This window comes from Poeciliopsis prolifica, unplaced genomic scaffold (genome assembly GCF_027474105.1).
Source record: "Poeciliopsis prolifica strain line A6 unplaced genomic scaffold, Auburn_PproV2 SCAFFOLD002, whole genome shotgun sequence".
Classification (NCBI taxonomy): Eukaryota; Metazoa; Chordata; class Actinopteri; order Cyprinodontiformes; family Poeciliidae; genus Poeciliopsis; species Poeciliopsis prolifica.
In genome coordinates this window covers 1,231,656-1,258,684 of record NW_026562377.1, presented here as the reverse complement: position 1 = coordinate 1,258,684, position 27,029 = coordinate 1,231,656, and the positions used below count along the sequence as shown (strand labels likewise).

The following is a 27,029-nucleotide window of genomic DNA, read 5'->3' as shown; positions in this document are numbered from 1 at the left end:
CATCTAAAGCCTATTTTACTATCATATTTTAACAAACAAAACATTTCCTTTTTGATGTGTGGTTAAACCTTTCACAGTTATTGGCAGGAAAGTTTCTGAACGTTGTGATCATTCATCAAGTCTCTGATTTGTCAGGATTTTTTCTGCTCTTTGTGTTTCAGGATGGATCTTCTGAGATGCCTTCAGGCAGAGGGTTCAAAGGTCAGACAGGTGGATCAGCTGTACCCTGCTGGAGCAGATCAGGGGAACCTGTGGGAGAGTCCAGGTGTGACGCCGCTCTGCTCCTCCCGCTCTGCTCCTCCGTCTCTCCTCCTCCGTCTCTCCTCCTCCTCCATCCAGATGTTTGGTTTGTCTCCAGGAAACGGCTCATGTTGTTTGCAACAACGTGACCTCTGACCTTATCCTGGAGGGAGACGGCACAGAGATACCGATCAGGGAGAGCGGTGAGATGAATTCACTAAACCTGAGTTTGGGTTTAAAATGTAATTCTAATCCCAGATTATGAATCTGTTTGCAGGATGTCCCGTCTCCATGGAAACTGGTGAGTTTCTCTGCCTGGATGAAAAAACATTTTTGGTTTTTTATGAATAAACATCAGATGTTGGTGTTGATTCAACTCCAGGTGAAAAACTCCTGAACACAAGCTTGACTCCATTTCCTACGGCTTCATCTGAAGATCTCTGGTGGCTGATCATCTTCCTCCTCCTCCTCCTCATCATCATCATCATCATCATCATCATCATCATCATCGGTGTTGTGGTTTACCAAAACAGGGAACGGATCTATAGAGCCTGGCAGAGATGCAGGTTTGTGTCTTAATGAAGGATTTATGTCTCTGTAATGGGAGGCTGGTCACCATGATCAACATGTGGGCTGAACATCGCTAGCAAAAAAACCATAAACGCTGATAAATATTAATTTGCTAATCCTAAAACTATGTAGCAACATGGTACGTTAATGCTAACCACTGTATTTAGCAGAAGCTAATGTGCTATAGCAATATGGTAGTTAGAGGAAGCTAATGCTATCGTGGCATTAGCTTAGCAAAAATGCTAAGCCTAAAATTAGCTTTGCTATTAGCACATTAGCAGCCCTGTTTCCACTGCTGGTGTTCAGTAATGAAACAATGTAGAAATTTAAATAAACTGAAAATAATTCAAATATCATCTGGATCCTTGATCCCAACATTTAAGATAAATTTTCATATATCTTTTCATTCCAGGAGGAACCCGACGCTGCTGCAGACATGAACCTAAAACCTCAACTTTTACCTCCAGACTCCATAACTGGATGTTTTTATTGCTTTCATAAAATAAACATTTTAATGTTTTTATGATTTGTGTTTTCTGTTTAAATCTTGGTTTGTTTCTATCAAGTTCTTACAAAGTTTAAAAAGATTTCAGGAGAAAACAGATAAAGCCAGACAGGAAATCAAATGAAGGTAAAGATTTTTATATTCTGCTTAAAGACCATGAGGCTCAGTTTAATTATAATAACTTGTCAATAATCAACAAATAAGTTGCACTAAAAGTTTTTTTTTAAGTTTTATTGCATATTTAAGACAGAAAACATGAAAGTACTTTGAGAACTAGAAACATTTAATAAAACAAGGGATGAACCACAGAAAAACCGGAACGGGTTTAAAACAGCGCCTCCTCCTGGTCAGTCGGCCTTCAGGGCGAAGAGCACGTCGTCCTGGCTCACGTTGAGCCAGAGCCTCTGCAGGACCCCCAGGCGGCTGGGCTCCAGCAGCAGCAGCCTGCAGGCTCCCAGGCGCCGACACACGGCCAGGCCCTCCGACACGCCGACGGGCTGCAGGCCCTCCACCCGACACAGAGCCTGGTGCTGCACCAGCACCTGGCAGACGGAACGCAGGGCAAAGCCGGACAATCTGAAGGTTAGCCACGCCTGGAACCGTTTTATTGTTAGGAATATTTTCATCACGCCTCACTACATTTAAATGACATTAGTAGTTGATGACTGTGTGAGATTCCTCTCATGGTTTCACTCACTGTGAGCCGATTCAGTGTCGGCCATCTTTGCACTCAAAGATGGCCGACACTGAAAGAGCAACTGAACTTCTGCTGTTTCTTTCTGATCAGAGCAGAAAGAATAAAAATGACTCTGAACACGGATCTGACAATCAATCAATTATTACCTAATGACTGATTGATTATACATTTCCTCTGGATGAATGAATGATGGATGGATGAATGAATAGACGGATTCAGAGAACTAATGAGTCGTTCACAAGATTTGATTCTTTTGAATGGTTCTATGAACGAGTTCTTTGTTCTAATTCTCTGCTCACTGGTTCTGTTTGGTCCTGCTCTGACCAATGTGTGACCTTTGACCTGACTTGTTGGAGGCGACACTGGCTGTGACCTTTGACCTCACCTGTTGGAAGGTGGCCTCCTCCAGTCCCAGCCTCCTGAACTCTGCGATGACGGCTCGTAGGAACAGCTGCTCCTGCGTCGACGCGCTCCTGGAAACAAACTTGGCGGTTCGTCAGCCGCTCCTCGAAGCCCCGCCCCCCACCGTTCCGGCCGGGACGCTCACCTGATGGCGGCAACGTACGGCGAGGAGAACATCTCGTCCAGCGCCTGCATCACGTGGCTCATCCCGACCAGCGCCGCCGCCGACTGCTCGCAGATCTCCGTCGCCCGCCGGCAGATGTCCAGGCATCTGCGGGCGTCACCCGACAGCGCCGCCACCTGGCGGAGGAGAGCAGCGCTGAGCCGGCCGGTTCCCACAGAGACTGGAAACGGGTGGGGGAGGGGAGGCTTACCTTCCTGGAGACGAGCTGCAGCGCGTCGTCCTCGAAGGCCTTCAGCTTGTTGAGGCGAGACGTGACGATCTGCTGCAGCTGCTTGAAGGAGTACGGCTGGAAGGACATCCGGGTCAGACCCTGAAGGTCAGAGGTCAGAGGGGCTTTTATACTATAAAACAATTATTTATGTTATTCTGACATTCAGCAGATTTTTATTGAACCACTGATTTTATTCAATATCACAAATGCATTCAAAGATCCAAAGAAGCATTTAATAACAGCTTTAATGGACAGTTGGTTGTTTGAAGATTCATTGATTATTTTTTGCATCAACTGATTAATAATTGGATAGCAAAACGTACTTAAAAGGAGACTTCTTATTTATTTTGAGTTTTTCCATAATTTGCACCAGACTGAGGATTTCTGGGTCAAACATATTTACAAATAATATCTTTACCTTAAATACAAAAGGTTCATTTTCTTTGTTCAGTTTCGGATTAATTTCTGCTCTAACTGTGTTTTTTAAGTTAGCCAGCTAGATCGCTAGCTTGCTAACATTTTGTGTTCACATCTTTATTTTAGTAAATATTATTGGATGTTTTTATTCTCACTTCCTGGTTGCTGACAAAAGCAAACAATTTCAAGCTGATAAAACTTATAATTAAAAAACAAAAACTTGTCTTTGTTTCGTTCTTGAACTGAGTTTAAGGGCCACATCCATTCATTTAAAGGGCCCTAAGTGGCCCCGGAGCCGCCCTTTGGGCCCCGCTGCAGTAAACTAAGCTGGTTTGAAGTTAAAGTTCAGGTTCTCCTTATGTGAGCTGTTCAGAGTGGCGTCATGGTGACCTTTGACCCCAGTGTTCCCTCACCAGCCTGCTGGCCACGCGGTTGATGAGGATCCTCTCCGGCAGGTCCATGGTGTTGGCGATGGCCAGCACCACCAGGCGGGCGTGGCGCCGCGTCGGCCAGTCGAACAGGTTGTACATCACGTTCTGCTTCCTGGTCCACAGCAGGTCCAGCTGCACAGACAGGTCGCCGTGGCAACGGGCCGCAAAATCAACGCTTTATGGTAAAGATGCTGAGGAAAGCTGCTGCCATCAACAAACCGACAGTTTGAATAAAATTCAGCCTTTTCATTTCTTTTCATTTCTGACTGAAAGCAGTTTCCGTCGGGTTTGTTTCTACTCTGGACTTTGTTACGGATCACATGACTGAATGTGAATAAAACCTCGCCGCCTTTATTCGGGTCTGCGTTTCGCAAACAGGACGTTCAGTACAGGAACCACAAACCAACACATCACAGGGGCAGGAAATGATGTCACGCTTTGGAGAACAAGCAGAAGATTCTTGCTGCCATTTTTAACTTTTAAATCTGCTGATTTCATTCAGAGCCAAGAAGGTTAGACTCAATCAAATCTGAACTCGTGAGGATTAAATGCCGCTTGCCCACCTCGTCCACCAGCAGCACGGTGGTCTCCCTCCTCGGCGCCGGATTGCTGAACCTTTTCTGCAGCAGGGCGGCGGCGTGGTCGGCCGTGGCTTTCTGACCCGTCAGCTTCTGCAGACAAACACAAACTTTTCATCAGCTTTTAATATCATCAGATTAGTGATCAGTAACAGGATGTTTGTTTGTAAAAACTAGAAGAAAGAGGAAGAAAACATCAAAAACGTTTCACTCAGATGTTTCACAGTAAAATCATAAGATGAGTTTAATTAGTTTCTGTTCTTCAAACTGACAGAAAAAATAAAAGATTAACATCAAGTTAGAGAGGCTGCGACTGCAGCTGCACCAACTGTTCATACATGAATATAAATCTACAGTCAATATTGTTGCAGTTAATAATATCAACTTTAAAAGGTGCAGCTCAAGACTATTTGTAGAAAGTTGAGTGGAAGGAAAAGGTGCACCTGACATTTCTGTTAATTTAATTACATTTTTTTAAATCAAATTTTCTTATATGTTAAATTTTAGGTTTTTATTCTGTGATTCAGAGTCATCAAAATAACCAGAAATAAAAGCTTTAAATATTTGATAATATTCACATTATATTTGGTGATAAATTAAGGAACTGCAACTAATAACAAAAAGGAAGCGGCTCTTTAAAGAAACCCAAATTATTAGAAATAATGAAAAAATGAAATGCGGATCCTTTAATTCCCAACTGAAATAAAACCACGACCCGATGAGTCAGAGGTCAGCCTGGCGGGTGAGCCTGTGGGTCGGTTTTGGGCCAATCACCTGCAGGATCTGGGCGTAGGCCTGGTGGGGGTCGGTCATCTTCATCCCGTTGATCTGGATGAAGACGAACGGCGGGATCTCGTCCCGCTCGGCGGCCTGCTGCAGGCAGCGCATCACTTCCTGCACCGTGGCCGTCTTCCCCGTCCCCGGCACGCCGGACACATACATGCACCTGAGGAAGAGCAGCGGGTCAGCCTGCGGGCGGAGAGCTCCCCCTGCAGACACACTGAGGAACTGCAGCTGCTTTGGCCCCAACAACAACTTATTAAAAACAGAAAAATCTAAAAATGTTAAGATATTAGAATAAAGTTATTAGGAGCAGCATAAGACATAAATATTTCATATTATTAGAAATAAACAACATTAGCAGAATAAACATATGAAAAGAAGAAAATCGTCATTTAAAAAGTTCTTAATTAGAGGCTGACGTGTTAAAATATGAAATATTTCCTTAATAAAACCGACACTAAAGAATAACGTCATAAAAAGTCACTTTCATTTATTATGTTTGACTTTTAAAACGGATCTTTCCTCCAGGCTCAGCGCCAGGATGCAGCAGAAACCTGGAGGTTCTGGATGTTTTGGGTCAGAACCGTCCTCACCCTCCGGTTCCGTCCAGAACCTTGCTCTCCACGAAGCTGTAGATGTCCTGGAACTCCTGCTCCCTGCAGGGCAGCGACTCCGGCACCGCCGACACGTGGAGCCTGGAGGAGCAGAGAGAGACGGGTCAACGGCAGCAGAACCTGACGGGTCGGTTCGGGAGGTCCGTCAAACTTTGTTACATCAAACTGAACCAGAACCGGACTCTGAAACCAGGAGAGAACGTTCCGTCTGTTGATTGGTCAGATGAGTCTGAGGGCGGGACAACAGATGGAAATACAGAAAGAGGTTCTGACCCGGTTCTGGTTCCGGTTCTGACCCGGTTCTGGTTCCGGTTCTGACCCGGTTCTCACCTGGCTCTGGCCTCCTCCAGGACGTTGGCGGGGCGACGGGCCGGCTGGGTCCGGGTCGGGATGCTGGGCGCGGCGTGGCGATGCGTCCGCGGCGTGATCGGACCGGCCTGCAGAACCAGAACCGAGGAGCTCAGAACCGTAGCAACCGCTTTCTGCAGTCGCTGCCATGGCAACACTCACCTTCCTCGGAGTCTTCCTCGGCGTTCGGGCCGAGGTTCTGCGCTCGGTACGAGTCGGCGCCGAGGAAGAGGAGCGGCGGCTCTTCTTCACCTCCAACTCTTCATCCTCCTCCTCTTCGTCGCCGCTCTGCAGCTCCTTGGGAACGAACTCCTCGTCTTCCTCGTCTTCCTCGTCTTCGTCAGAGATCGGCCGGTCGTCCAGAAGTTTCCTGAGGGAGAAACGTCAGCTGGAGATCGGACCCGCGGGTCGGAGGGAGGTTCTGGTTCTGGACGGTCGGCGCTCACAGCTGCTTCCTGATCCGAGACGAAACCTTCAGAGCCGACTTCCTCCTGGAGACCCTCAGGGCGCCGTCCTCCTCCTCCTCCTCGTCTCTGAGGGACCCGGCAGGTCAGAGGTCAGGCAGCGAACAGAACCGGGTTCAAACAGAACCGGATCCAACTCAGAGTGACACATGAACTGATGCTGATGGATTTTTATTATTTGTAATCAGGGCAGAATTATTATCAACACTAATTTCAGAAAATTTAAAATAAAAACATTCATATTTTATAAACGAGGTTTTTTAATAACTTGAGCCGAAAAACTGACAAATCAGCTGAATTTACTAAACTTGGATAAATAAAGCGAATCCTGTTCTGATTCTGAGGATAAATTTGTCCAAAAATTATTTTCACATTTGCATTAATTTTGGATCTAAAATGTAAATTTGACTCCATTTGGTTGATTTGAGTTGTTTTTTTCTGGCCATGTGACAAAACGTTTGGATCGCCCTGAGCTGCAGTATCTCCATGTACTGCACTGTCTGTACTTTGACTAGACCCCTAAAGTCCTGCTGGAAGATGAAACCATGCAGTTCATAACCAAACACTCAACATGCAATTAAATCTGTCTTTACACAAAAAAGATCTGATGTGATACGATAATATCAAGAGGAAATGTGTTTTATGGTTTTATTACCTGAAATAATCAAAATGAGCCAAAAATTAAACCTGAAATGATCAATCAGTCTGTGATTGATAATCAGAGAAAATTCAAAGCAGATTTTCTCTGCTTTGAATTCAGATATTACCATACCAACTTTATTTATGAAGCACTTTAAAACAACCACAGCTGAAACAAAGTGCTGTACATAAAATAGATAAAAACAAATACAGTTTAAAACAACAAACATACAATATGAAACTAGATCTCGCTGGAGTTGAAAGCCAAGTAAAATAGAAGGGTTTTAAGACGAGCTTTAAAAGTGGACAGTGAAGGGGCCTCTGACCTGCAGGTCATCCATAGCTTAGGACCCCGACAGAGAAAGCTCTGTCCCCTCTGAGCTTCCTCCTAGATCTCGGTTCCTCCAAGAGCAACTGATCTGCAGATCTAAGAGACCGATAAGGTATGTAAGGGTGAAGAAGCTCAGTGAGGTAAGCCGGGGCAAGATCATGCAGCGATTTAAAAACAAACATAAGAATTTTAAAACGGATCCTAAAATAAACAGGCAGCCAGTGAAGTGAAGCCAAGACAGGGTCACATGCTCTCTCTTTCCAGTTCCTGTCAAAAGTCTTGCAGCCGCATTCTGAAGCAGTTGCAGACGTGAGAGCAATGACTGACTGACTCCCAGATATAGAGAGTTACAGTAATCCAGTCGAGTTGAAATAAAAGCGTGGATCACTGTTTCAAAATGCTGCCTGGAAAGAAAAGATTTTACTGATGCCAATCGCCTTAAATGATAAAACTGGACTTAACCACGGCTCTAATGTGGCTGTCCAATTTAAAATCACTGTCCACCTTAAAACCAAGATCTGTAATAACAGGTTTAAAATACACCTCCAAGGGTCAAAGGTCAACAGAGGACTCACAGGAGCCACTGGGTCCGAACACCATCACCTCTGTTTTCTTTTCGTTAAAATTTAAAAAGTTCAAAGCCAACCAAGCTTTAACATCATCTAGACATGCCAGGAGATGTTTGATTGACCGTTATTGATTTATTGATTAGTTTCTGTGTTAGAGAGCATATTCTGATCAGCTTATCCCAAGCCCATCAGCAGGGGGCGCAGTGGGAAAACCTGCTGAAAAAAATCGGAGATCTTTTAAATTAATTTTTTTTTTCTTTTAGTAACTGATAATACTTGTTTTGTTTTTAAATAAAATATTTTAAACAAATGGGCCAATATGTCTCCCAGGTGATTTCATTTATTTTCCATCTGTTTGTTCAAAAGCGTTCATTTTACTTTGGATAGGCCGTTTATGCTGATTCACTAAGAAAAATGTTTTTACTGATTGAAACTGAAAAGTAAAAATACTCACAGAACCTCCAGAACTGGTTCCGTCCCAGTCTGGACCTCCTTCCTCCTGGTGCTGGTTCGGCTGGGAACACAGAAAAGGTCAAAGGTCATCTCTGGTTCTGAGGTCCAGATTCACCTCTTGTGCAGAACCACCACCACAGAGACCCAGGACTCAAACTCCCAGCAGCCTTTGCTTCAGAGCTGGGTGAGGGTGGCCATCTTGTTTCCCACTGTCACCAGGTGACCTAAATGCAACATGGCGATGTGTTCGGGTGTCAGACTCACGTCTCCCTGAAGGGGGCGTGGTTTCTCCCTGGAGAAACTCTTCTTCTTCTGCGGCTGGAGGATTCCCGCTGAGGCCTGAGAGGAACCAGCTGGTTCTGAACCGGTTCTGAACCCTGAACCGGTTCAGACAAACTGCAGACTCAAATCCTTTCAGTAACTCTTTGGTTTATGAAGATTTAATTTTTTACAGTGATGCCAGAAAGTTGAGGGCGGCCATTTTGTTTGAGACGTTTGTTTTAAAACTTTCATTTATTTGGACTTTGAATTCAGATCAAACTCTAAGAAGATTTTTATTTTTTCAATTGTGATCGTAAAGTCAAATCATTTCAACATTAAGATTGTATTTTATGAGGATTCCAACAGAAAAACTAAAACTAAAAGGAGGAATGTGGAGAATGTTATTAAGTTAAACTTTTAGTTTTAGAAATAATATTTCATCTTTTTTCGAATCCTCATCAAATTATTCAGCACAGAGGAGAGAAAACAACCTGAGCTGCTCACATCAGATCCTGATCAACTTTTGTCTCTCAGTTTTGAAATGTTAATTTCTGGAAAAATCTCATGTTTTTTCTGCCAATATTATGACTTTAATCTTGTAATTAAAGTCATAATATTATAATAAAATTATTGAACTCAAAGCCACTTTTAACCCCAAGTTTCCCTAAAACTGAGAAAAATCCCTGAAACAGGATCTGGGATGAAAAAACGGGATCTTTTATTTTTATATCCTAATTTAATCCTAATCCAAACCATGTCTTTGTTACCATGGTGAGAAACGTCGCTGCAGGTTTTTCTGCATTTTTGTTGCAAAACTGAACAAATTTAACTAAAAATTATTAAAATGAGGATTTGATCGTCTGGTTCGTGTCAAAGGTTGACCTCTGACCTGCTGCGGTTGTCCCCGGCCTGCGGACTGTCCGTCTCGCTCTGAGACTCCCGGCGCCGGACGGAGCGCGGCGTCAGGGGGACGTCGTCGTGGCGACCGGGTGTCCTGCTGGTCCTGCGGAGGGGGGTGAGGCTGTGGGTGATGTGGGGCGGCTCAGAGGGGGACGCGGCGGCGGCGGACCGCCCCCCCGCCTCTAGCTCCGCCTCCAGCAGCTGCTGCAGGACGTCGTCTCTGAGCGCCGCCGGCTCGTCCGGACCTGAGGACACAGAGTGCTGCGATTGGCCGGTTTTACTTCCTGATTGATGACGACGCGCGAGGAAGACTCACTGCTGAGCTGCAGCTTCTTGCGGACGCCCGGCGTCCTCTGGGTGGCGCTGCGCCGCTTGGCGCTCAGGCATTTGGAGGCCGACAGTTTGGTGAGGGAGTGCAGCGACTCGGCCTCAGGCTTCCTGCTGCTCGTTGGCGTTGCCGTGGCGCCGCGCATCACGGCGGGGTCCGGGGCGGGCAGGCCGCGGCGGGCCGGGCCCCTGGCGGCCGGGGCCGCCGTGGGGGGCGAGCGAGGCGGGGAGAGAGGGAGGGAGGGGCAGCGAGTGCAGGAAGCGTCCAGCAGAGACGGGTCGACGGGTCGGAAGGTTCTGGAATCCCAGGACAGTTTGACGTAGAAAATGTCTTCGTCCTCAGAGACGGGGAACGGAGCGGCGGCGTCCAGGTGTCTCACCTGCAGGGGTCAAAAGGTCAACAACCAGATGACAGAGAGGAGCAGAGGAAGAATTTAAAACGACCGAAAATATTCTGAAGGAAAAAATAAAAATGATGAAAATGAACAAAAATAACTAAATAAAATAATAAACAGAATGAGAATGAAGAGTAAAAATATAATATTATTTAAACTATATAAAATATTGATTAAAATAATTATATTATTTATTTAACATCTATTAAATAATGACTTATTTATGTATTAAAGAAAAAGCATTTATTGTTATTATTAATACTTAATTATTAATGCGAATGTTTAAATATAAATAGCAGATAATTATTGAACTAACAAAATAGAAATATATACATTTAATTTAATTCAAATAAGAATAAATAATGTAAATCATGAAAAAGAATTAAAAAATTAAACAACTGAATGAAAAAAACTTAAAATACTAAAACTATTAAGAATAAAAAATGCATCAACTCTCATTAAATCTATCAAACTTTGAACATATTTTTATCCAACAAATCAATGGAAATATTAAAATATTTAACAAATAAATTAACAATAAAACGTGAAGCTTCAGAATCAAAATTCAAGACAAACGTTTTGAATGAAAAGAAAAAAATAACCTTTCAAAAGTCAATTTGCTGTAATATATCCAACTATCCACAGAGATGCATCTTTAAACATGAAACATTAAATAAATAGAATCGTTATAATGATTCAGCATTTTACTGAATTTTAACATTTATCTGATTCTTTAGATCAGATTTGATCCATTTGTTTAACTTTTGCTTGACTTTTAAAAGAAAACAGGAGTATTTTAAATGTAATTATCAGAATATAATTGTCCATTAAATCTAGAAATTTTATTAATTTTGAAGAATTGATTTATTGAATTTCTGTAGTTTTTCTCTAATTATACATTTAGTTGTTTATGTTGCAGTAAATTTACATGCTTTTTTTCATCTTTAGTTAATGTCAACATGTTTATTTCAGAGAGGAACTGAAACCATCGTCACCTGAACGGGTCGGAGGACGGACTCGGCGTTGACCTCGTCCTCACAGCTGTGACCTTCGTAGAAGAAGACTTCCTGTGGGTGAGGGTTTCTGCCCAGCAGCTTCAGTTTGCCCGGCGGCACTTCGGACACCCGGACGAACCACTGGACCACGACCTTCTTCTGCGCGCTGCTCTCTGGAAAGGCAGCAGGTCAAAGGTCAGCTCGCGCTGACCCGGGTTAGCCGGTTCAGTTTAAATCCAGTTCCTGGAACCGACCGTCTGCGAACAGCCGCACCACTCTGGCGACGTACGGGTTGTCGTCGTCGTCGCCTTCGATCAGGATGTGCTGCCCGGCGCTGATGACGGTGGTCCGGGGGAGACTCTCCACCCTGATGGAGAGAGAGCTGGAAACCACAGGAAAACAGAAGAAAACTGATGTTACACCGATGATTTACTTATGGCTGGTCAACAATATGGCCTGAAGAAGCTCGCTGTTCACACAGTGCTGCATTCAGATATATTCACAGAAAATTAAGTGGAAGGAAAAAGTCAGGAAACAAATGAAAGTAAATGTTACGTTTCATTTAGAAAATCAAGGCCTCATAGCCTCACAGTGGAGAGGCTGAGAACCTAAAGCTGTCTGAGGTCCATTTTGATGTTTCCAGATCTTCCAGGAGAACCGAGTAATCGGCCACTGTTTGGGCCAACAGGTTGGATCAAGTCTGAACTCAGTGGATCCCTCTGTAAGGAGATCTGCTTTCATTTTCCATCAGGACTTGACTAGTAAACTTTGCCTTCATAACACTCAAGGCAGCAGTTATCCTTCCACACAACTTTCTATCAGTATATTTAGTATATCAGCTTTCTGCAGTTTCTTTGGAGGCTCAGTAATTGACTAATAATCCTATGTTTTTTGGTCTCATGTAATATTCAACCATAATCACTGAAATTGTTTATGTGACGTTAATCTGCATAAATGTAATATTTGCCATAAATAACTGGAATAGATCAACTTCTCCTTTTGTTGTCACCAGATGATTAAATCAGCAGATGATGACATCAGCAGATAAAAGCTGCTGGCTCTTCTCACCCATACTCAGAGGTGTTGAGTTTCCTGTTGAAGACGAGCGGAGCTCCGCGCCATTCATAGATCCGTTTCACTCGCAGCCTGGTGAAATACTTCATCCTCTCGGTTCAGCTGGCGGCTCGGAACCGGAGCGGAGAGATAAAAACCGTCCTTCTGCTCGGTTCGGGAGGCAATCTGGACTGACCCTGTAGTTTCACTAACAACCAGCTTCAGTCGGAGGTTCGGGGGAAGTGAGGTGAAAAGGAATTTCGCGGGAAAATAATTCAGCCACTCAGTTTTAAACAGCGCCCCTACTGGAGAACGCATCTAACTACTCCCATAGAGCAGCTGCTTTAGCGGCGAAGTCACGTGATCGTCTTATAAACTCTGTTTATAGCTCTATGATATTTTAAAACTTGTGTTTGCATATTTGTATTTCTGTCTGCTTCAGGAAGTGAAACATTGGCAGTTTGACCTGCTGTGACTTTACAGGGTTTTCACAGTTCAGAACTGAAAGTTTCCCTTCCCCCACACTGGGTGTTGAACTGGCTTCTGGCTTCACGCCAGATCAACAGTGTGGGGGAAGGGAAACTTGAAGCCTGTTGAACTGGCATGAAGCCAGTTCAACAGGCATGTGGCCATCTGACTCAGACTCAAGTCAACGCCTGCGGTTATAGACCAGCTCTTCGTCTGACTAATGCATGTTTCTCTCTGTCCTCCCTGCTCAGCTTGTCCACTCCCTCAACTGAGCTTCTCAGTTTGATTCTTTGCTTTGACTGGATGATGAAATATTCCCTCTTAAACAGGAATCTGAACATCAAAACCTAAGTTGCAGCCTAGTATATTTTCTTGCGCAATTTATCTGGTTATTTATCATTTCTGAGGTGTGAAAGGTAGTTAGAGTTGTTTTATTTCCTTTAATAAAATATTATTTTACCAAACTACAATACCATCAAGTAGCTCAGAAACTCAGAAACAAAAGCCTGATAGGAATCATAAATAGTTTAAAGTTAAATTGAAAGATTTAACGCTATAAAATTGTTTTTTGCCTGTCTCATGTTTCACATTCTTTTCACTTCTTTCTTTGAAAACAGATTTTGGACCAAAACAAGTCAGAACCTGAGTTGTTTCGGTCTGAATAATGAAAGAGTTCATCAGATCCGTTCTGCATTCCTATTTCTCTCACAGAGATCTGATGACACAGAGCTACTGTTCGGTTCTCGTTCTTCCGGAAACGTTTTGGAAACTCTGATCCTCTGGGGGTTTTGTCTCCACCAGAGTAAAACACATTTGACTGAAACACTAAGAACAAAATGATGAGGACAGCAACACCTTGAAGCAGAGCAGAATGGGAGGCTAATCTGTGGGACTTAACATATTTATTACCTTCTTCTTCAGTCTGAACCAGCTAACTGCAACCTTTATAATCCTGAAAGCCAGTTTTATCCTCCAGTGGGGGAAGGGCCGGTTCAATCTGGCCCTTCCCCCACAAGGCAGTTGAGCAACAAGAGGAAACGATCAGGCTCTCCTTCCTGAAACATTTCTAACTCTGCCTTATCTGCAGTTCTAGAGAAGAGCGAAACATTTTATCAACTTTGGAGTCAGAAAACTGTCTTCAGAAGAAAGTTTTCTGTCCTCAGCAGTTTGTTTGAAGACAAAATGCTATCTTCAGCTTAGTAAATTATTATGTTATTCTTTACATTTACAAGTCCTGAGAATAAGTATTTGCTGTGTTTATTTATAGACCAGTTTTCTGTAATGAGAACAGCCTTCCCACACGGCTCTCTTCCTCATTTCAGTTGAAAAGTTAAAATAAGTTCACCACCATCTTTGTTTTAGTATTCTTCTCCTGTAGTGAAATATTTTCCCTCACATATGCCCATGATTAAAAACTAAAATGATCAGAAAATTTAAACATAATTACAAACAAATTTTTAATTTTTGCCTAAAAATAATTTATGGAGCTCCAATGCTCCTAAACTCACAAGTGTCTCCAGCTTTAGGTTTGGAAATAAAGCAAATGAAAAAGCAACTTTGATCAGAAGAGAAGTGATTATAAAGAATAAAGGCTGTTATATCAATTGTTTGTTGCTGTAAAATGCTTTAGAAAAGTAGTTTAATTATATTTTTACTATTTAACAGTCTATTTTCTTCATACTTTATTTATTTGTTTTTACAATTTTTGAAAAGTCATCAATACACATTGGACCTGGCTTTATGTAGCTCTGAAGGCTCAGGTCAGAGGTCAGCTTGATCTCTAGTTTCCAGCTGGAATAACTGAAGTTAACTCTAGATCTATAACTTTAGATCTACAACTCTAGATCATTTGTATTTAGGCTCGATAATAACTTCAGTTTTTTTCTGTTTAGCTGGATAAAGTTTTGACACATCTTTCTGTTTTAAGCATCTGTTTAGTGCTTGGATGGTTCTGAGTCAGAATGATGTAGAGCTGTGTCATAACTGGAGTTGTTTCTATCTGCTCAGATCAAGAAAGATTATGGTTTTTACTGTGCCCACTCAGCTTTCATTGCAGTCTGCTAACCAAAGAAAGGTAAACTCCACCCATTTTCCGTTGGTGTTTCTGTAAATGTGTCACCCTGGTGACTTTGAATCGACATTTCTTTATACTGCTGCCCTGAAGCATGACTGAGAACTACATAATAAGGGCAGCAACATCTTAATACAGAGGAATGCAAAGCATGATGAGACTAACATATAAAATTAAATATTTATTAAAGTGTTCCTCAGTCTGAATCAGGGGTCTGTGACCTTAAGAAGCCTTTCAGCCATTTTTATTCTCAGTCCAGCTGAATAAAAATCCTTTAGAATTGCTGATGTTGTCCGATCTTTTAAGGGATAAAACATGTTTCGTCAGTACAGAGGACAAGTCTCTGCATGAGAAGACGCTCACACATGCATTTTCAGTTCTTCTGATAGAAGGAGGGTGGAGCTGATGTGTGAAGGGGAGTGGCCTCCCACTACCACTTTATATAGGCAGACACAGGGGAAACTGCTGGTTCAAACAGGAGTTGTGAAAGAGAATAAAATAACATTTACTGAGGAGGATTTATTTATTTATTTTTTATCTAAAAATGTTTTTATCGTGTTCTTGCTGTAGTTCGGTTCTAACTGGATTTAGGAAGATGACTTTCTGGTTTAAATCTGGAAGATATATAAAGAACCAGGCTTTTATTCTTTATTATTTTTTTCACAACTCTACATTTGAAAGATGAGCCATTCTTCGTGTTGGGTCTGTTTTTACTCTTTCCTTTTGTGAAAGACAAAAGTTTTCTGAAAGGCTCATTGAGTACAGGCCAACAGCAAGAAAAGGAAAATGGTGAGTTGCTGTTTTAGATAATTGTTGAAAATGTATTTTTGAAAACATCAAGTTTTAAAAAATCTATTGGTTGGTCCAGATAGTACCAAGTGTCTTCTCTAACCCTCAGTCATCTAGACTTTCCTTTCTAGATTAGTCGGATCTTGGTTCCTTTTGGTTCCTGTTTTTTTTCCGTACTTCTTGTTTTTCTTTAAATACTTGCAGGAAAGCAAAGTGACGCTAGGCGGCGCTTGGTGCTCATCACCACGTCACTATATTTAAAAACGCTGACGTAACTCTCATGGTTCAATAATGAGAATGACGTATTTGACTGTAGAGATATTACGAGATATTTGTTTTCTGATGGCGGGGCATTATGGAAAACATAAAATTTATTGCACCTCAGTTCTGTGGTTTTAAGTTTTCAGTTAGAAAGACCAATGCAGAGCCAGGAGTGGACAGAATAGAAAGGAGAAATCCATTTTAACAAGATCAACCTTAACAATACTTTATTTATTAGGGAAGCATGATATTGGACCTGAGTTTTGTCAAAGTATGGAAACTGAACCACGTCATTTTGGACTGTTGTAATTACTCAGCAGAAAGAAAACATTCTGGGACAAATAGCAACTTGAGTACAAAGGCAAGGAATCAGAATAGTATAATGGAGAATTATACTATCTGGAGAATTTAGAAAATGTAACATAATTAAAAACAAAAAAGATAAATTGAGGATGAGATTTGGCCATGCAAGATGAAATAACACTCTTAAAAACAATCCATAAACAAGGAACAGGTTGTTGGAATTATTGTGCACAAATGTAAATAGTAGAACATATTTAGAATGTAATACATATGCACGTGAAAGAGAGGTAAACAGTAGACATTTAACTAAGAATCAAAGTAAAAAAATAGATGTAAGGGAATCAAAGATCATCAAAGGACGTCATTTCTAGCAGCATTTTTAGGTTTTTTTTTAAATAGCAACGAGTATTTTAGGACTAGAGCGTAATAGTTGAACATCTAATTCATACTCCAATCCGGAAGGTGGTGGTAATGCACCTGAAGGTGTTTGTCAACCGCCATAGAAAATAGAAAACGATGAAGAAGCGACTGTTCTTCATCGTTTAAGGAAGACAACACAAGCCAAACTTCATCTGACTCGCCCTCCCTGACGCTCCCCTTCGCCAGTTCAGTGCCTTCGAGTTAACCGAGTTAAGATCGAGATCCAGCCGCAAGATTTTATATGCTTAAATTTCTTCAATGCTGTCAGGTTATTTTGTTACGATTTGGTGGAAAAGTTAAACCTTTAAATTCACGTTTAACCCTTTTCGTTTCAATAAACTAAAAAAGAAAACTCGAGCTGTGTGAAAGCGCAGTTAGGTAAGTTGATTTGCAGAAATAAAGCGAATTATTCGATAATGTTCGTGTGGATTTTAAAGCTAAATACATTAATAGGCTGAATTGACAGATCAGCCGGTTAGTCTATGCTGACTTAGAGTTTTTACTATATGGGAATAAATTCGGCTTTGTAATGGCGATTTAAAAACACGGTTCACCGGCAACTTTAGCTTAGTGCTAACCTAGCTTCTCAGCTAAGCTAGCACACGACTCAAGCTTCCATGGCAAAAATATGAATTGACGCATTCAAAATTGTGCAGAATAACATCTAATTTAGTTCGACTGCTTTAAGGATTATTTTGGTCTCTTCGTTTGTGAATGAAGGGAGGAAATATATTAAGAAATGGACCCGGAAGTAATGTGTCTTCTGGGCTCGTAAATTCCAGAAAACTGTTTTTAAAGTATTTAGCAAATGTGTATACATTCAGTTTTGTGAAACAGATGGAAATACATTTTATTAAGCTTTACAGGACTAAAAAGATAAAGAAATATAGAGCGTAGCCTGCTGCCGTCCTCACCAAACTAAAAAGTTCATTTAACGGCTCATTTTTTCTCGTTTGACATTTAAATCAAAATTGTTCAAATGTGTTTCATCCATACTGAGACAATGAATGACCAAAAAGCTGGATAGTGAACATAGAAACATAAACCAACAGTTATTTACTCAAATAAAACTATAAGTATTAATTAATTTTTAAGAAAATGTGTATTATTTTAACATTATTAGAATGTGAACTGACCACTTTCTTTTTTTTTTTCTCAGGCACTAAAATATGAAGATTCACTCTTGGAAAATGTCCTGGTTCCTGATTTTGGTAACACTATGCATCCAAGGAAAGGTAACTAATATTTTATAATCTAATGATGTACATAAAAGAAACATAACTCTTACATAAATTGAGTCTTCAAAAACACAACTTTTGTCTTGTTTTTATTTGACATATTTTCCCATTTCAGGCCTTGTTATTGTTTCCAGTTTCATTATTTTATTATTTTAATTCTGTTTGTCCTTTACTTCTGCCACATCTTCACATGGATTCTGTTGTTTCTTGTGTTTCAGGCAGATTTCACCTGCTTCAGCTCCAATTCCTCAGAGGCTAAAGACATTAGCCTCGTCTTCGACAAACACCATGATATGACGAACTTATGGGAGCGAAACACGTCAGCTGGAGCGCTGGGTCGCTGTGACTTCTCCTCCATCTTCTCCTCTAAGCTCCGTGTGCCTCTGGGGCTCATCCAGACCAGAAACCGTCCTCCTGGTTTTATGGAACCTGACAGGCAGTGAGGAGATAAAGATGGAGGGAGAAAATGGAAAACTCTTCTTCAACAAGATCGGTAAGAAAATCCACATTTTTATATCTGAATGTTCCTGCTGGTTGGACGGGTCAGGACATGTTGACCTGAATTCTGGTGTTTCTGTTCCAGACTGTCCTCGATCCGAACCCATCAGTGAGTATCAGTCCATTCACACAATTCACTAAAACAGGGTTTTCAAAGTATGAAAGGATGCCCCCTTCAAGGAGCACAATGCCTCCTGCGCCCCCCATGCCCTCAATAATCAACCCACACACAAACAAATGCCACTACAAAACACCTAATGCTTAGAACCATCTCATCTTTTAAAATGACACTTTATCTGAATAAAAATTTAACATGAACATTTTAAAACATTTTCTCCCATTTTAATTATTTTATCAGGGCCTTTGTATGGTAAATATGCCCTTTTTTCATTTTTCTAATAATAAGAACCCCAAACTCATTTTTCAACCGTTTTCTCAAAAACGTTACATCTGAGCTTCTGAGTTTCATGTTTGAGATACCAACAGTGTTTTCACATCTTAACAAAAACATTTTGATCAGATCTTTGGAACACATCTGTAAATGTTGCACATTTCCTTAAAATTAAAAAATAAATCAAAAACCTAAACAGTTACAAATTGTGGAGCTCTTTTTGTGGCTCATCTAAACAATTTAAACAAACAATTTATCTCGAGCTAAAAGAGCGTGCTGTATGAAAGAGCGGAGGCTTACAAAGAACAAACATTTACGCACGCTATGCGCACCCCTTTTTTTCTACCACGGTCCTGAATCATGTGTAACGCATTTTATGTATGATTTTAACTAAATTGGCAACATTACTGTTCAGCTCACCATCGTTTTAGTGGGGACAATGTGCTTGTGCTTTTAATGCGCAAATCCGGTTAATGCGGGGTTGCACTGTGGAGCGGAATAACCGCAGATCATTTTCAACCAGCAGCCTTGACCGGGATTTGCTTTTTATCATTGCGAGAGCAGAAAACCCACATTCACAGAGATAGGTTGAAGTGAAGGGAATGAGCAGGTTTACTAAAAATTTGTCCGTTTTTTTTCTCTCACATCAGTAGACAGCAAGCAGATAGCTTCTTCTTCGGTTTATTTTTTCCCTCGCACCGCGCCTCCCCTAAAGTGCTCTGGCGCCCCCCAGGGGAGGCGCCAGAGCACTTTGAAAACCGCTGCACTAAACATTTAACAAACAGAGCAGCAGGATTCAACCTGATCAGACGCTAATCAGAACATTTTCAGAGATACATGGTGGACTTTTGCTTCTCGACCTTTTGTTGAAGTTTCAGATGAAGCTCTTAGATCAGATTAAGAAAAAACTGAAGTATGATTAAACAATCCAGCTGCTTTCTGGATAAAGTCAGAAATATTTCTGTAAAACAAAAATTATGTTTCTCTTCAGGCACCACTGCAGCTGTAACAAAACCGGAATCTGAACCAAATAACCAAAGTAAGTTTCTGTTTTCTTCTTTGATTTTCAAACAATCACACATCAATTAATATAAATTTCCAACTTGTATCAGATTTAAATAGTCCTGTTCCAATAAATCAATTAACCACATGATTATTGAAAACAAGCTCAATCATTTCCATGTCTTCCACTTCCTCTGTTAAATTACAACTTAAAGTTTGAGAATGTGATTTTACATTATTAAGCCGTTACAATGCTGGAAAATGGTCTCAAACAACAATATTATCGTTTATCACTTCTAGTTAGTAATGACAGGTCTAGATTTAAATCTGTCTTTCAGTGTTTAGTTATATGGTTTAATGAGGCCATCATCAAAAACAACCATCTTAAAAGAACAAGAATAAATAACATTACAATCTTTACACCATCTGTTATGCATTGGCTGCTCCATCAGTGCTTTGACTCAACCAATCACAGATTCTTCATGAACATTTAAAGTGACTTCAAAACCTTGTTTTATTATTGGTTGAAGCTAAAATTTAGTTGCTTTATATCCTTTATCTGTATTGCTGCTAACCTTTACATGTGAAACGTTTCCATTACCAAAATAAAAGCATATCAAACCTGGGTGTTATTTATAAAACTAAGGCAACTTAACTTTACATTTCTGATGGAGAATGAAACTGTTTTCTTTCAGGAGGAAGGATCGGAGTCTTCATTTCTCTGGGCTGCTTCTTCACTGTCCTTCTCCTCCTCCTCATCACCTGGTTGGCACGGAAACGTCAGAAGTCCCCAGGTGAGCGTTTCAGTCTCAGAGTTTCTCTTCGTAACATCAGATCAGCTGAACACTAATCTCTGTTTCCCTGAACCTTTTGGTTCTTCAGAGTCCAGTTGATGGATCCAACGGCGTCGTTTGGTACAGCAAACATTCTGCACCGATCAATACACCAAGAAATGGATCTGTTGCTTAAATGACCACTTCCTGTAAGTTTATTTCCTGTTTGCTTCTAAACACTTGGACTAAAGTTGCTGCAACTAGTTAATAGTTTCCGAGGAAGAACTTGTTCACAGACCAGGCTGCTTTAGCTCAGTTCACCTCCGATAAATGAGGGGAAAAAACATTGAACCTTTACAATTTAATCTGATTTAAGAAATCTCATTTTTAACAGTAAGGTGAATCTCATATTTCTACTGTTTGATGCTCCACCTTCATCTCATTGAGGTGAAATAGTTTAGAGGTTTGAGTCCATCAGCAGCGGATCCTTTATATCAGATTTTAACTATTAGAATGAATATTTAGTCAATAATAACCAGAAACATTTCTGTTTTGTTTCCAGATCCAAAACAGCAGTCAAGCTGCTAGATGTCTGCAGACCTTTGACCTCCTGATCCAGCCTGAAGTATTTCTTACTATCTTCTGCCTTTTTCTACCTTTTATAGAATTTTTAACCAAACTATAAATACTTTGCACATTATTTTTATATTTAGATATAGACATAAAGCTACAGACTTTCATAAGAAGGAAAACAATTCACTTTATAATTGTTACAGATTTTTACTAAATGATGCAGTAAGTTGAACAGTTGCAGCATTACGCCTCAGGTTGATATGTGAACCTCAGCTTTGAACCAGATCAATGGACTTTCTGGTTCCTTCAGCTTTAATATTTATTATTTTGGATCAAAGTTTTAATCTGACGATGCACTAAAACAAAAAAACTGAATAATTAGAATGAAGCTGGAATGAAACAGATTTTTAAAATCATGCTGTCTGATGTGAACTGAAAACAGGAATATACATGATGTGCAAAGACTTCTACAGTAAAATATAATATATGGATATGTTTTTAGGATTTTAACATGTTTTTCTGTTCCATTTTGTACTTTTTTTGTATATTTTTATTAATATTGCTCAGGGATTTTAATGGGTCTTTGCTTTCACTGAATTAAGTATTTTGATGAAGAAACTATTAAATATTTAAAACCTCAAACTTCGATTTAATTATCTTTCATTTTAAGAAAATTGACTTTTTGGGGGAGGGGAAGTTTAAGTGTCTCATCTGTGTTGTCAGAAATAAATTTTCAGTCTCATAACGATTACATTACAGATAAATAATGTAAGGTAATAATCTTTATTAGCACTGTGTGGCTTTAGTAGAGCAATTTTATTTCTTAAGCTAACAACAACATTAAAGATGGTAAATCACAGTTAAATACTCAGATGTTCATCACTAATAATATGTACAAAAGAAGACGCCTTGTTTAAATGTTAGCATGTTTTTCATGCAGTCAGTTGTGACGCAAATGATTAAAACAAACTGGTGAACATATAGAAACTCACAGTGTCTCACTCTGACAAATGTCCTGGGGACACAAAACAGAGAAGACACTACAAGTCGCTACAAAGAAGCTGGTTGTTCACAGAGCTTCATCTAAGTATAGAAAGTTAAGTGGAAGGAAAAAGTGTTATTAAAATGCAGCTGGGAAAACTGCATCCTTCAAAGGATTCATGAAGAAACCATGGTGAAGGAATAATTTCCTAGCTCTATAAAGAATTTGAAACGTCAAGAGGAAGATGAAGCTTTCAAAGCGACTCAGACTTCCTGAAGACTACAACATTTAGGCTGATTGTGTAACGTCACACAGAATTTGAGCACAAATGAAAACTTTTCAGTCTGACATTTCTGTTTAAAATATGTTTTTGAAAATTGATCTTGTGCAATAAAACTACACATTTATTTTTGAGATCAGGATCTTAAAAATACATTGTTGTTTTAAGTTTTATTTGTAACTAATGTAAATTAGCAGTTGGAACAAATGATAAAAATCTAAATGCTGGGTTTTATTTTTCTATAATCAAATATTTTGTCTCTGTTAAAACCCTGCTATGATTATTCCGTATTTTCAGATCGGCTAATCCAGATTAGCAGATTTGAAGCAGTTGGAGCAATGTCGCCATCTAGTGACGTCATCTAGAGGCCGTGCGCCGATGAGCGACGCAGTCAGAATATTTTTATGTTTAAATTCCATAAATGTTAAAAACCATTAGACTGAGCATTAAAATGCATCCTCTGGTCTTTGGTTACAGGTTGGGCTTTAAGCAGGATAATCTAATACCTATATCTATCTATTGAGGTCTGTCTACATTTAAGTTTAGATATATATATATATATATATATATAAAATAAAAAAATTCCCTTCTCACCCACCGCGGGTGGTTCTTATCCTCTGAGCTCGGGTCCTCTACCAGAGGCCTGGGAGCTTGAGGGTTCTGCGCAGTATCTTGGCTGTGCCAAGGACTGCACATTTCTGGACTGAGATGTCTGATGTTGTTCCTGGGATCTGTTGTAGCCACTGCTCCAGTTTGGGGGTTACTGCCCCGAGGGCACCGATGACCACAGGCACCACTGTGGTCTTCACCTTCCAGGCCCTCTCCAGTTCCTCCCTGAGGCCCTGGTATTTCTCTAGTTTCTCGTGCTCCTTTTTCCTGATGTTGCAATCACTTGGTATTGCTACATCTACCACAACGGCTTTCCTCTGATGTTTATCCACTACGACAATGTCTGGTTGGTTCGCCATTACCATTTTGTCTGTCTGGATCTGGAAGTCCCACAGGATCTTAGCTCTGGCGTTCTCCACCACCTTTGGGGGTGTTTCCCACTTTGATCTCGGGGTTTCCAGTCCATATTCTGCACAGATGTTTCTGTACACTATGCCTGCCACTTGGTTATGTCGCTCCATGTACGCTTTCCCTGCCAGTATCTTGCACCCTGCTGTGATGTGCTGGACTGTCTCAGGGCCTCCTTGCACAACCTACACCTTGGGTCTTGTCTGGTGTGGTAGATCTGGGCCTCTATTGCTCTGGTGTTTAGGGCCTGTTCCTGGGCTGCCAGGATGAGGGCCTCTGTGCTGTCCTTGAGTCCAGCTTTTTCCAGCCATTGGTAGGATTTACTGATATCAGCCACTTGGGTTATTTGCTGGTGGTACATCCCATGTAGGGGTTTGTCCTCCCATGATGGTATCTCTGGCACCTCAACCTCCGTTCCCTGTTGTCTGCGACATTCACTGAGCACATTGTCTGTTGAGGCTTTGTCCCTGATGTATTTATGGATCTTAGTTGTTTCGTCCTGGACAGTGGTTCTCACACTCACTAGTCCTCTGCCTCCTTCCTTGCGGCTCGTGTACAGTCTCAGGGTGCTGGATTTGGGATGGAACCCTCCATGCATTGTTAGTAGCTTTCTGGTCTTAATATCTGTGGCTTTTATCTCCTCCTTTGGCCAGCTAATTATTCCAGCAGGGTATCTGATTACTGGCAAGGCATAGCTGTTTATCGCACGGATTTTGTTCTTGCCATTGAGCTGGCTTCTCAGGACTTGCCTTATTCGTTGGAGGTATTTAGCTGTGGCTCCTTTCCTTGTGACCTCATCGAGGTTGCCATTTGCTTGTGGTATACCTAGGTACTTGTAACTGTCCTCTATGTCTGCTATTGTTCCTTCTGGGAGTGAGACCCCTTCTGTGTGGATGACCTTCCCCCTCTTTGTGACCAGCCGACCACATTTCTCTAGTCCGAATGACATTCCAATGTCAGTGCTGTAGATCCTGGTGGTGTGGATCAGTGAGTCGATGTCTCGCTCACACTTGGCGTACAGCTTGATGTCATCCATGTAGAGTAGGTGACTGATATTGGCCCCATTTTTGAGTCTGTATCCGTAGCCAGTCTTGTTGATAACTTGGCTGAGGGGGTTCAGGCCTATGCAGAACAGTAGCGGGGACAGAGCATCTCCTTGGTATATGCCACATTTGATGGACACTTGTGCAAGTGGTTTGCAGTTGGCTTCAAGGGTGGTTTTCCACAGCCTCATCGAGTTTGCAATGAAGGCTCTCAGAGTCCTGTTGATGTTATACATCTCTAAGCATTCAATGATCCAAGTATGCGGCATTGAGTCATAGGCTTTCTTGTAATCAATCCAAGCCATGCACAGGTTGGTGTGTCGGGTTTTGCAGTCTCGGGCAACTGTGCGGTCTACGAGAGTTGGTGTTTGGCTCCTCTGGTATTTACACCGATACCCTTCTGTGCCGTGCTCATGTGTTTATCCATGTGTTTTGCTTATCTTGGCCGCTATGATGCCTGACATGAGCTTCCAGGTTGTGGAGAGGCAGGTTATTGGTCGGTAGTTGGGTGGGACTGGACCCTTTGATGGATCCTTCTGGATTAGGATTGTCCGCCCTTCAGTTAACCATTCAGGGTGAGTCCCACTTTGTAGCAGCTGGTTCATTTGGGCTGCCATTCGCTCATGGAGAGCAGTGAGTTTCTTTAGCCAGTAGGCATGGATCATGTCAGGCCCTGGTGCTGTCCAGTTTTTCATACCTGAGACTCTTTCTTGGACATCTGTCACAGTGATGGTTACCGGGGCTTGCTCAGGGAGGTTGCTGTGGTCCTCTCGTAGAGAGATCAGCCACTGTGCATTGCTGTTGTGGGACGCCTCCCTTTCCCATATGCCTTTCCAGTATTGTTCCGTCTCCAGCCTTGGTGGGTCTGCTCTGTTGTTATTGTTACCCTGCCATTGAGAGTACACCTTAGCTGGTTGAGTGGAGAAGAGCCGGTTAATCCTTCTGGATTCATTCTCCCTTGTGTATCTCTTTAGGCGGCTGGACAAGGCTTGGAGCCTCTGTTTGGCAGTCTCGAGTGCTTCAGGTATGGGCATCTGCCTGTACTTTCTGGGTACTGGTCTTTCATTGCACCCTTGTGGAGCTCTGACAGTTGGCTCACTTCCCTCCTTGTTACCTTGATTTTAGCCTCTAACCGTCTTTTCCATGGTGGTATTGGGTCTCATGGTTGCTCTTATAGCCAAGTATCTCAAGGATCACTGATGCTGAGTTGTAGATCAGCTCATTGGTTTCTGTTATGGTGTTGGTAGGGATCGTTCTCAATGCTGCATTCACATTCTCAATGAGACTTTCAGATGGTACTTCACTCAGCCGTTGTAATTGGCGCCGGGGAGGCCTGGTTGTCATTCGGGTCATGATTCTCTCTCTCAGGTCAGCAGCTGTCTCGTTCAGCTCTGTTTCGCTCATTGGGGCCGTGTATCCCCTCACTGGGTGGGGACTTGTAGTTAAGTCCCCACAGTCCTGACATCCGGGTTCCTCCCTTTTGCCGTAGCATTTGTGTTGTATCTCGTCAATCTCAAGTTGTGATAGCAGTTGCCGTTTGCAGATGTTGGAACACTGAGCTACTAGTTGTTTAGCGCTTAGTGTTGACTGGGGATGTCGAAGTAACCATTCCTTCCCCAGTCTTTGCATGTAACCTCTCTCACTAGGGTTACTTGAGTAGTAGCATTCCAACAGATCCACATTTTCATCTCTCGCCCATTTCCGTCTTGTTCCAGTAGCCCATTTGTCATCAAGGTGCTCTGGTTCCCCAACACCTGACGCAGACCTTGTTTGGCCGGGCGACGTCTGAGCCGGCATGTTATGCAACTTAGTATCTCTCATGGTATGAGGTAGGCAGTAGCTTGAAGGGTCTTGCCTAAGGACCCAGACTGGATTCGAACCCTGCCCTCTCGGGTGATATACTGATGCCTTATGTATTGAGCTATCCAGTCTGCTATATATATATATATATATATATATATATATATATACGTATTACTAATTTTAATTGCATTTATTTAATGGATACACTGCAACTCAAAAATTGTTTTCTACATCAGAAGGATATTACATGGACTTGTGCAGCTGATGTCGGTTCATCGCTGCTGTTCATCGTTTTGCCATCAGGACAGAAATCCTCAAGTTAAAACCTTAAAGGACAGAATGTATTTTTGTTCATTAAAACTGAATATAAATAAGAATATCTCAACTAAATGTCCAAATACATTTTTGGTGAAAGTCTAGAGAGGAATTGAAATTAAAAGCAGCAATAATATTCCTGTCACTTTCTCAGCAGAAGCTGCAGTCGCCTCTTGATTCTTCCTGAATTCCTCAGTAAAACACTTTTTTCTGTTTCTTGACTGCATGATGGAATTTGGGTGGAGCGGATTTTGCTCTTTTGGTTTCACAAAGCTCTGCACTTCACCTCCTGCAGATTCCTCCGTCCAGAGCTGCTGTCAAGGAAAACAAAAAACGTATTAAAACAAAGAACCGAGTCCAACTGATTCTGGCTGCAGGTTCTGGTCAGCAGGTCTCGTACCATCAGGCTGTCATCGATTCCCAAAGAGAAGAGAT

General features: G+C 41.5%; 1 protein-coding gene and 2 long non-coding RNA genes across 3 annotated transcripts; 2 read left to right on the top strand and 1 right to left on the bottom strand.

Moving 5' to 3' along the window:
- Window positions 1-249: 249 nt before the first annotated feature.
- LOC129351052 (uncharacterized) lies at window positions 250-728 on the top strand. The gene is made up of 3 exons (XR_008604683.1): window positions 250-443; window positions 518-541; window positions 623-728. It is a non-coding gene; the product is annotated as an uncharacterized LOC129351052 (long non-coding RNA).
- An 809-nt stretch (window positions 729-1,537) lies between these two features.
- Window positions 1,538-12,648, bottom strand: orc1 (origin recognition complex, subunit 1). Its single transcript, XM_055059376.1, has 17 exons — window positions 12,383-12,648; window positions 11,569-11,696; window positions 11,315-11,487; window positions 9,914-10,304; window positions 9,587-9,842; window positions 8,438-8,497; window positions 6,427-6,513; window positions 6,143-6,350; window positions 5,963-6,069; window positions 5,612-5,713; window positions 5,010-5,181; window positions 4,221-4,328; window positions 3,640-3,789; window positions 2,789-2,908; window positions 2,560-2,714; window positions 2,398-2,485; window positions 1,538-1,857 (listed from the first exon to the last, which is right to left on the bottom strand). The coding sequence occupies exons 1-17, from the start codon at window positions 12,475-12,477 to the stop codon at window positions 1,663-1,665; spliced, it is 2,595 nt and encodes an 864-aa protein (XP_054915351.1). The 5' UTR covers window positions 12,478-12,648; the 3' UTR covers window positions 1,538-1,662.
- A 2,730-nt stretch (window positions 12,649-15,378) lies between these two features.
- Window positions 15,379-21,796, top strand: LOC129379501 (uncharacterized). Its single transcript, XR_008608189.1, has 7 exons — window positions 15,379-15,695; window positions 17,839-17,914; window positions 18,136-18,410; window positions 18,501-18,524; window positions 19,798-19,845; window positions 20,504-20,790; window positions 21,144-21,796. It is a non-coding gene; the product is annotated as an uncharacterized LOC129379501 (long non-coding RNA).
- The last annotated feature ends 5,233 nt before the right edge of the window (window positions 21,797-27,029 follow it).

Bases quoted from the DNA above. Each gene is read 5' to 3' on its own strand.
- orc1 (XM_055059376.1), bottom strand. From the start codon at position 12,477: ATGAAGTATTTCACCAGGCTGCGAGTGAAACGGATCTATGAATGGCGC. The intron at 6,351-6,426 runs GTGAGCGCCGAC...TTTCTCCCTCAG, and splicing joins TCTCGGATCAGGAAGCAGCT to GAAACTTCTGGACGACCGGC. The intron at 5,714-5,962 runs GTGAGAACCGGG...CTGCTCCTCCAG, and splicing joins CTGGAGGAGGCCAGAGCCAG to GCTCCACGTGTCGGCGGTGC.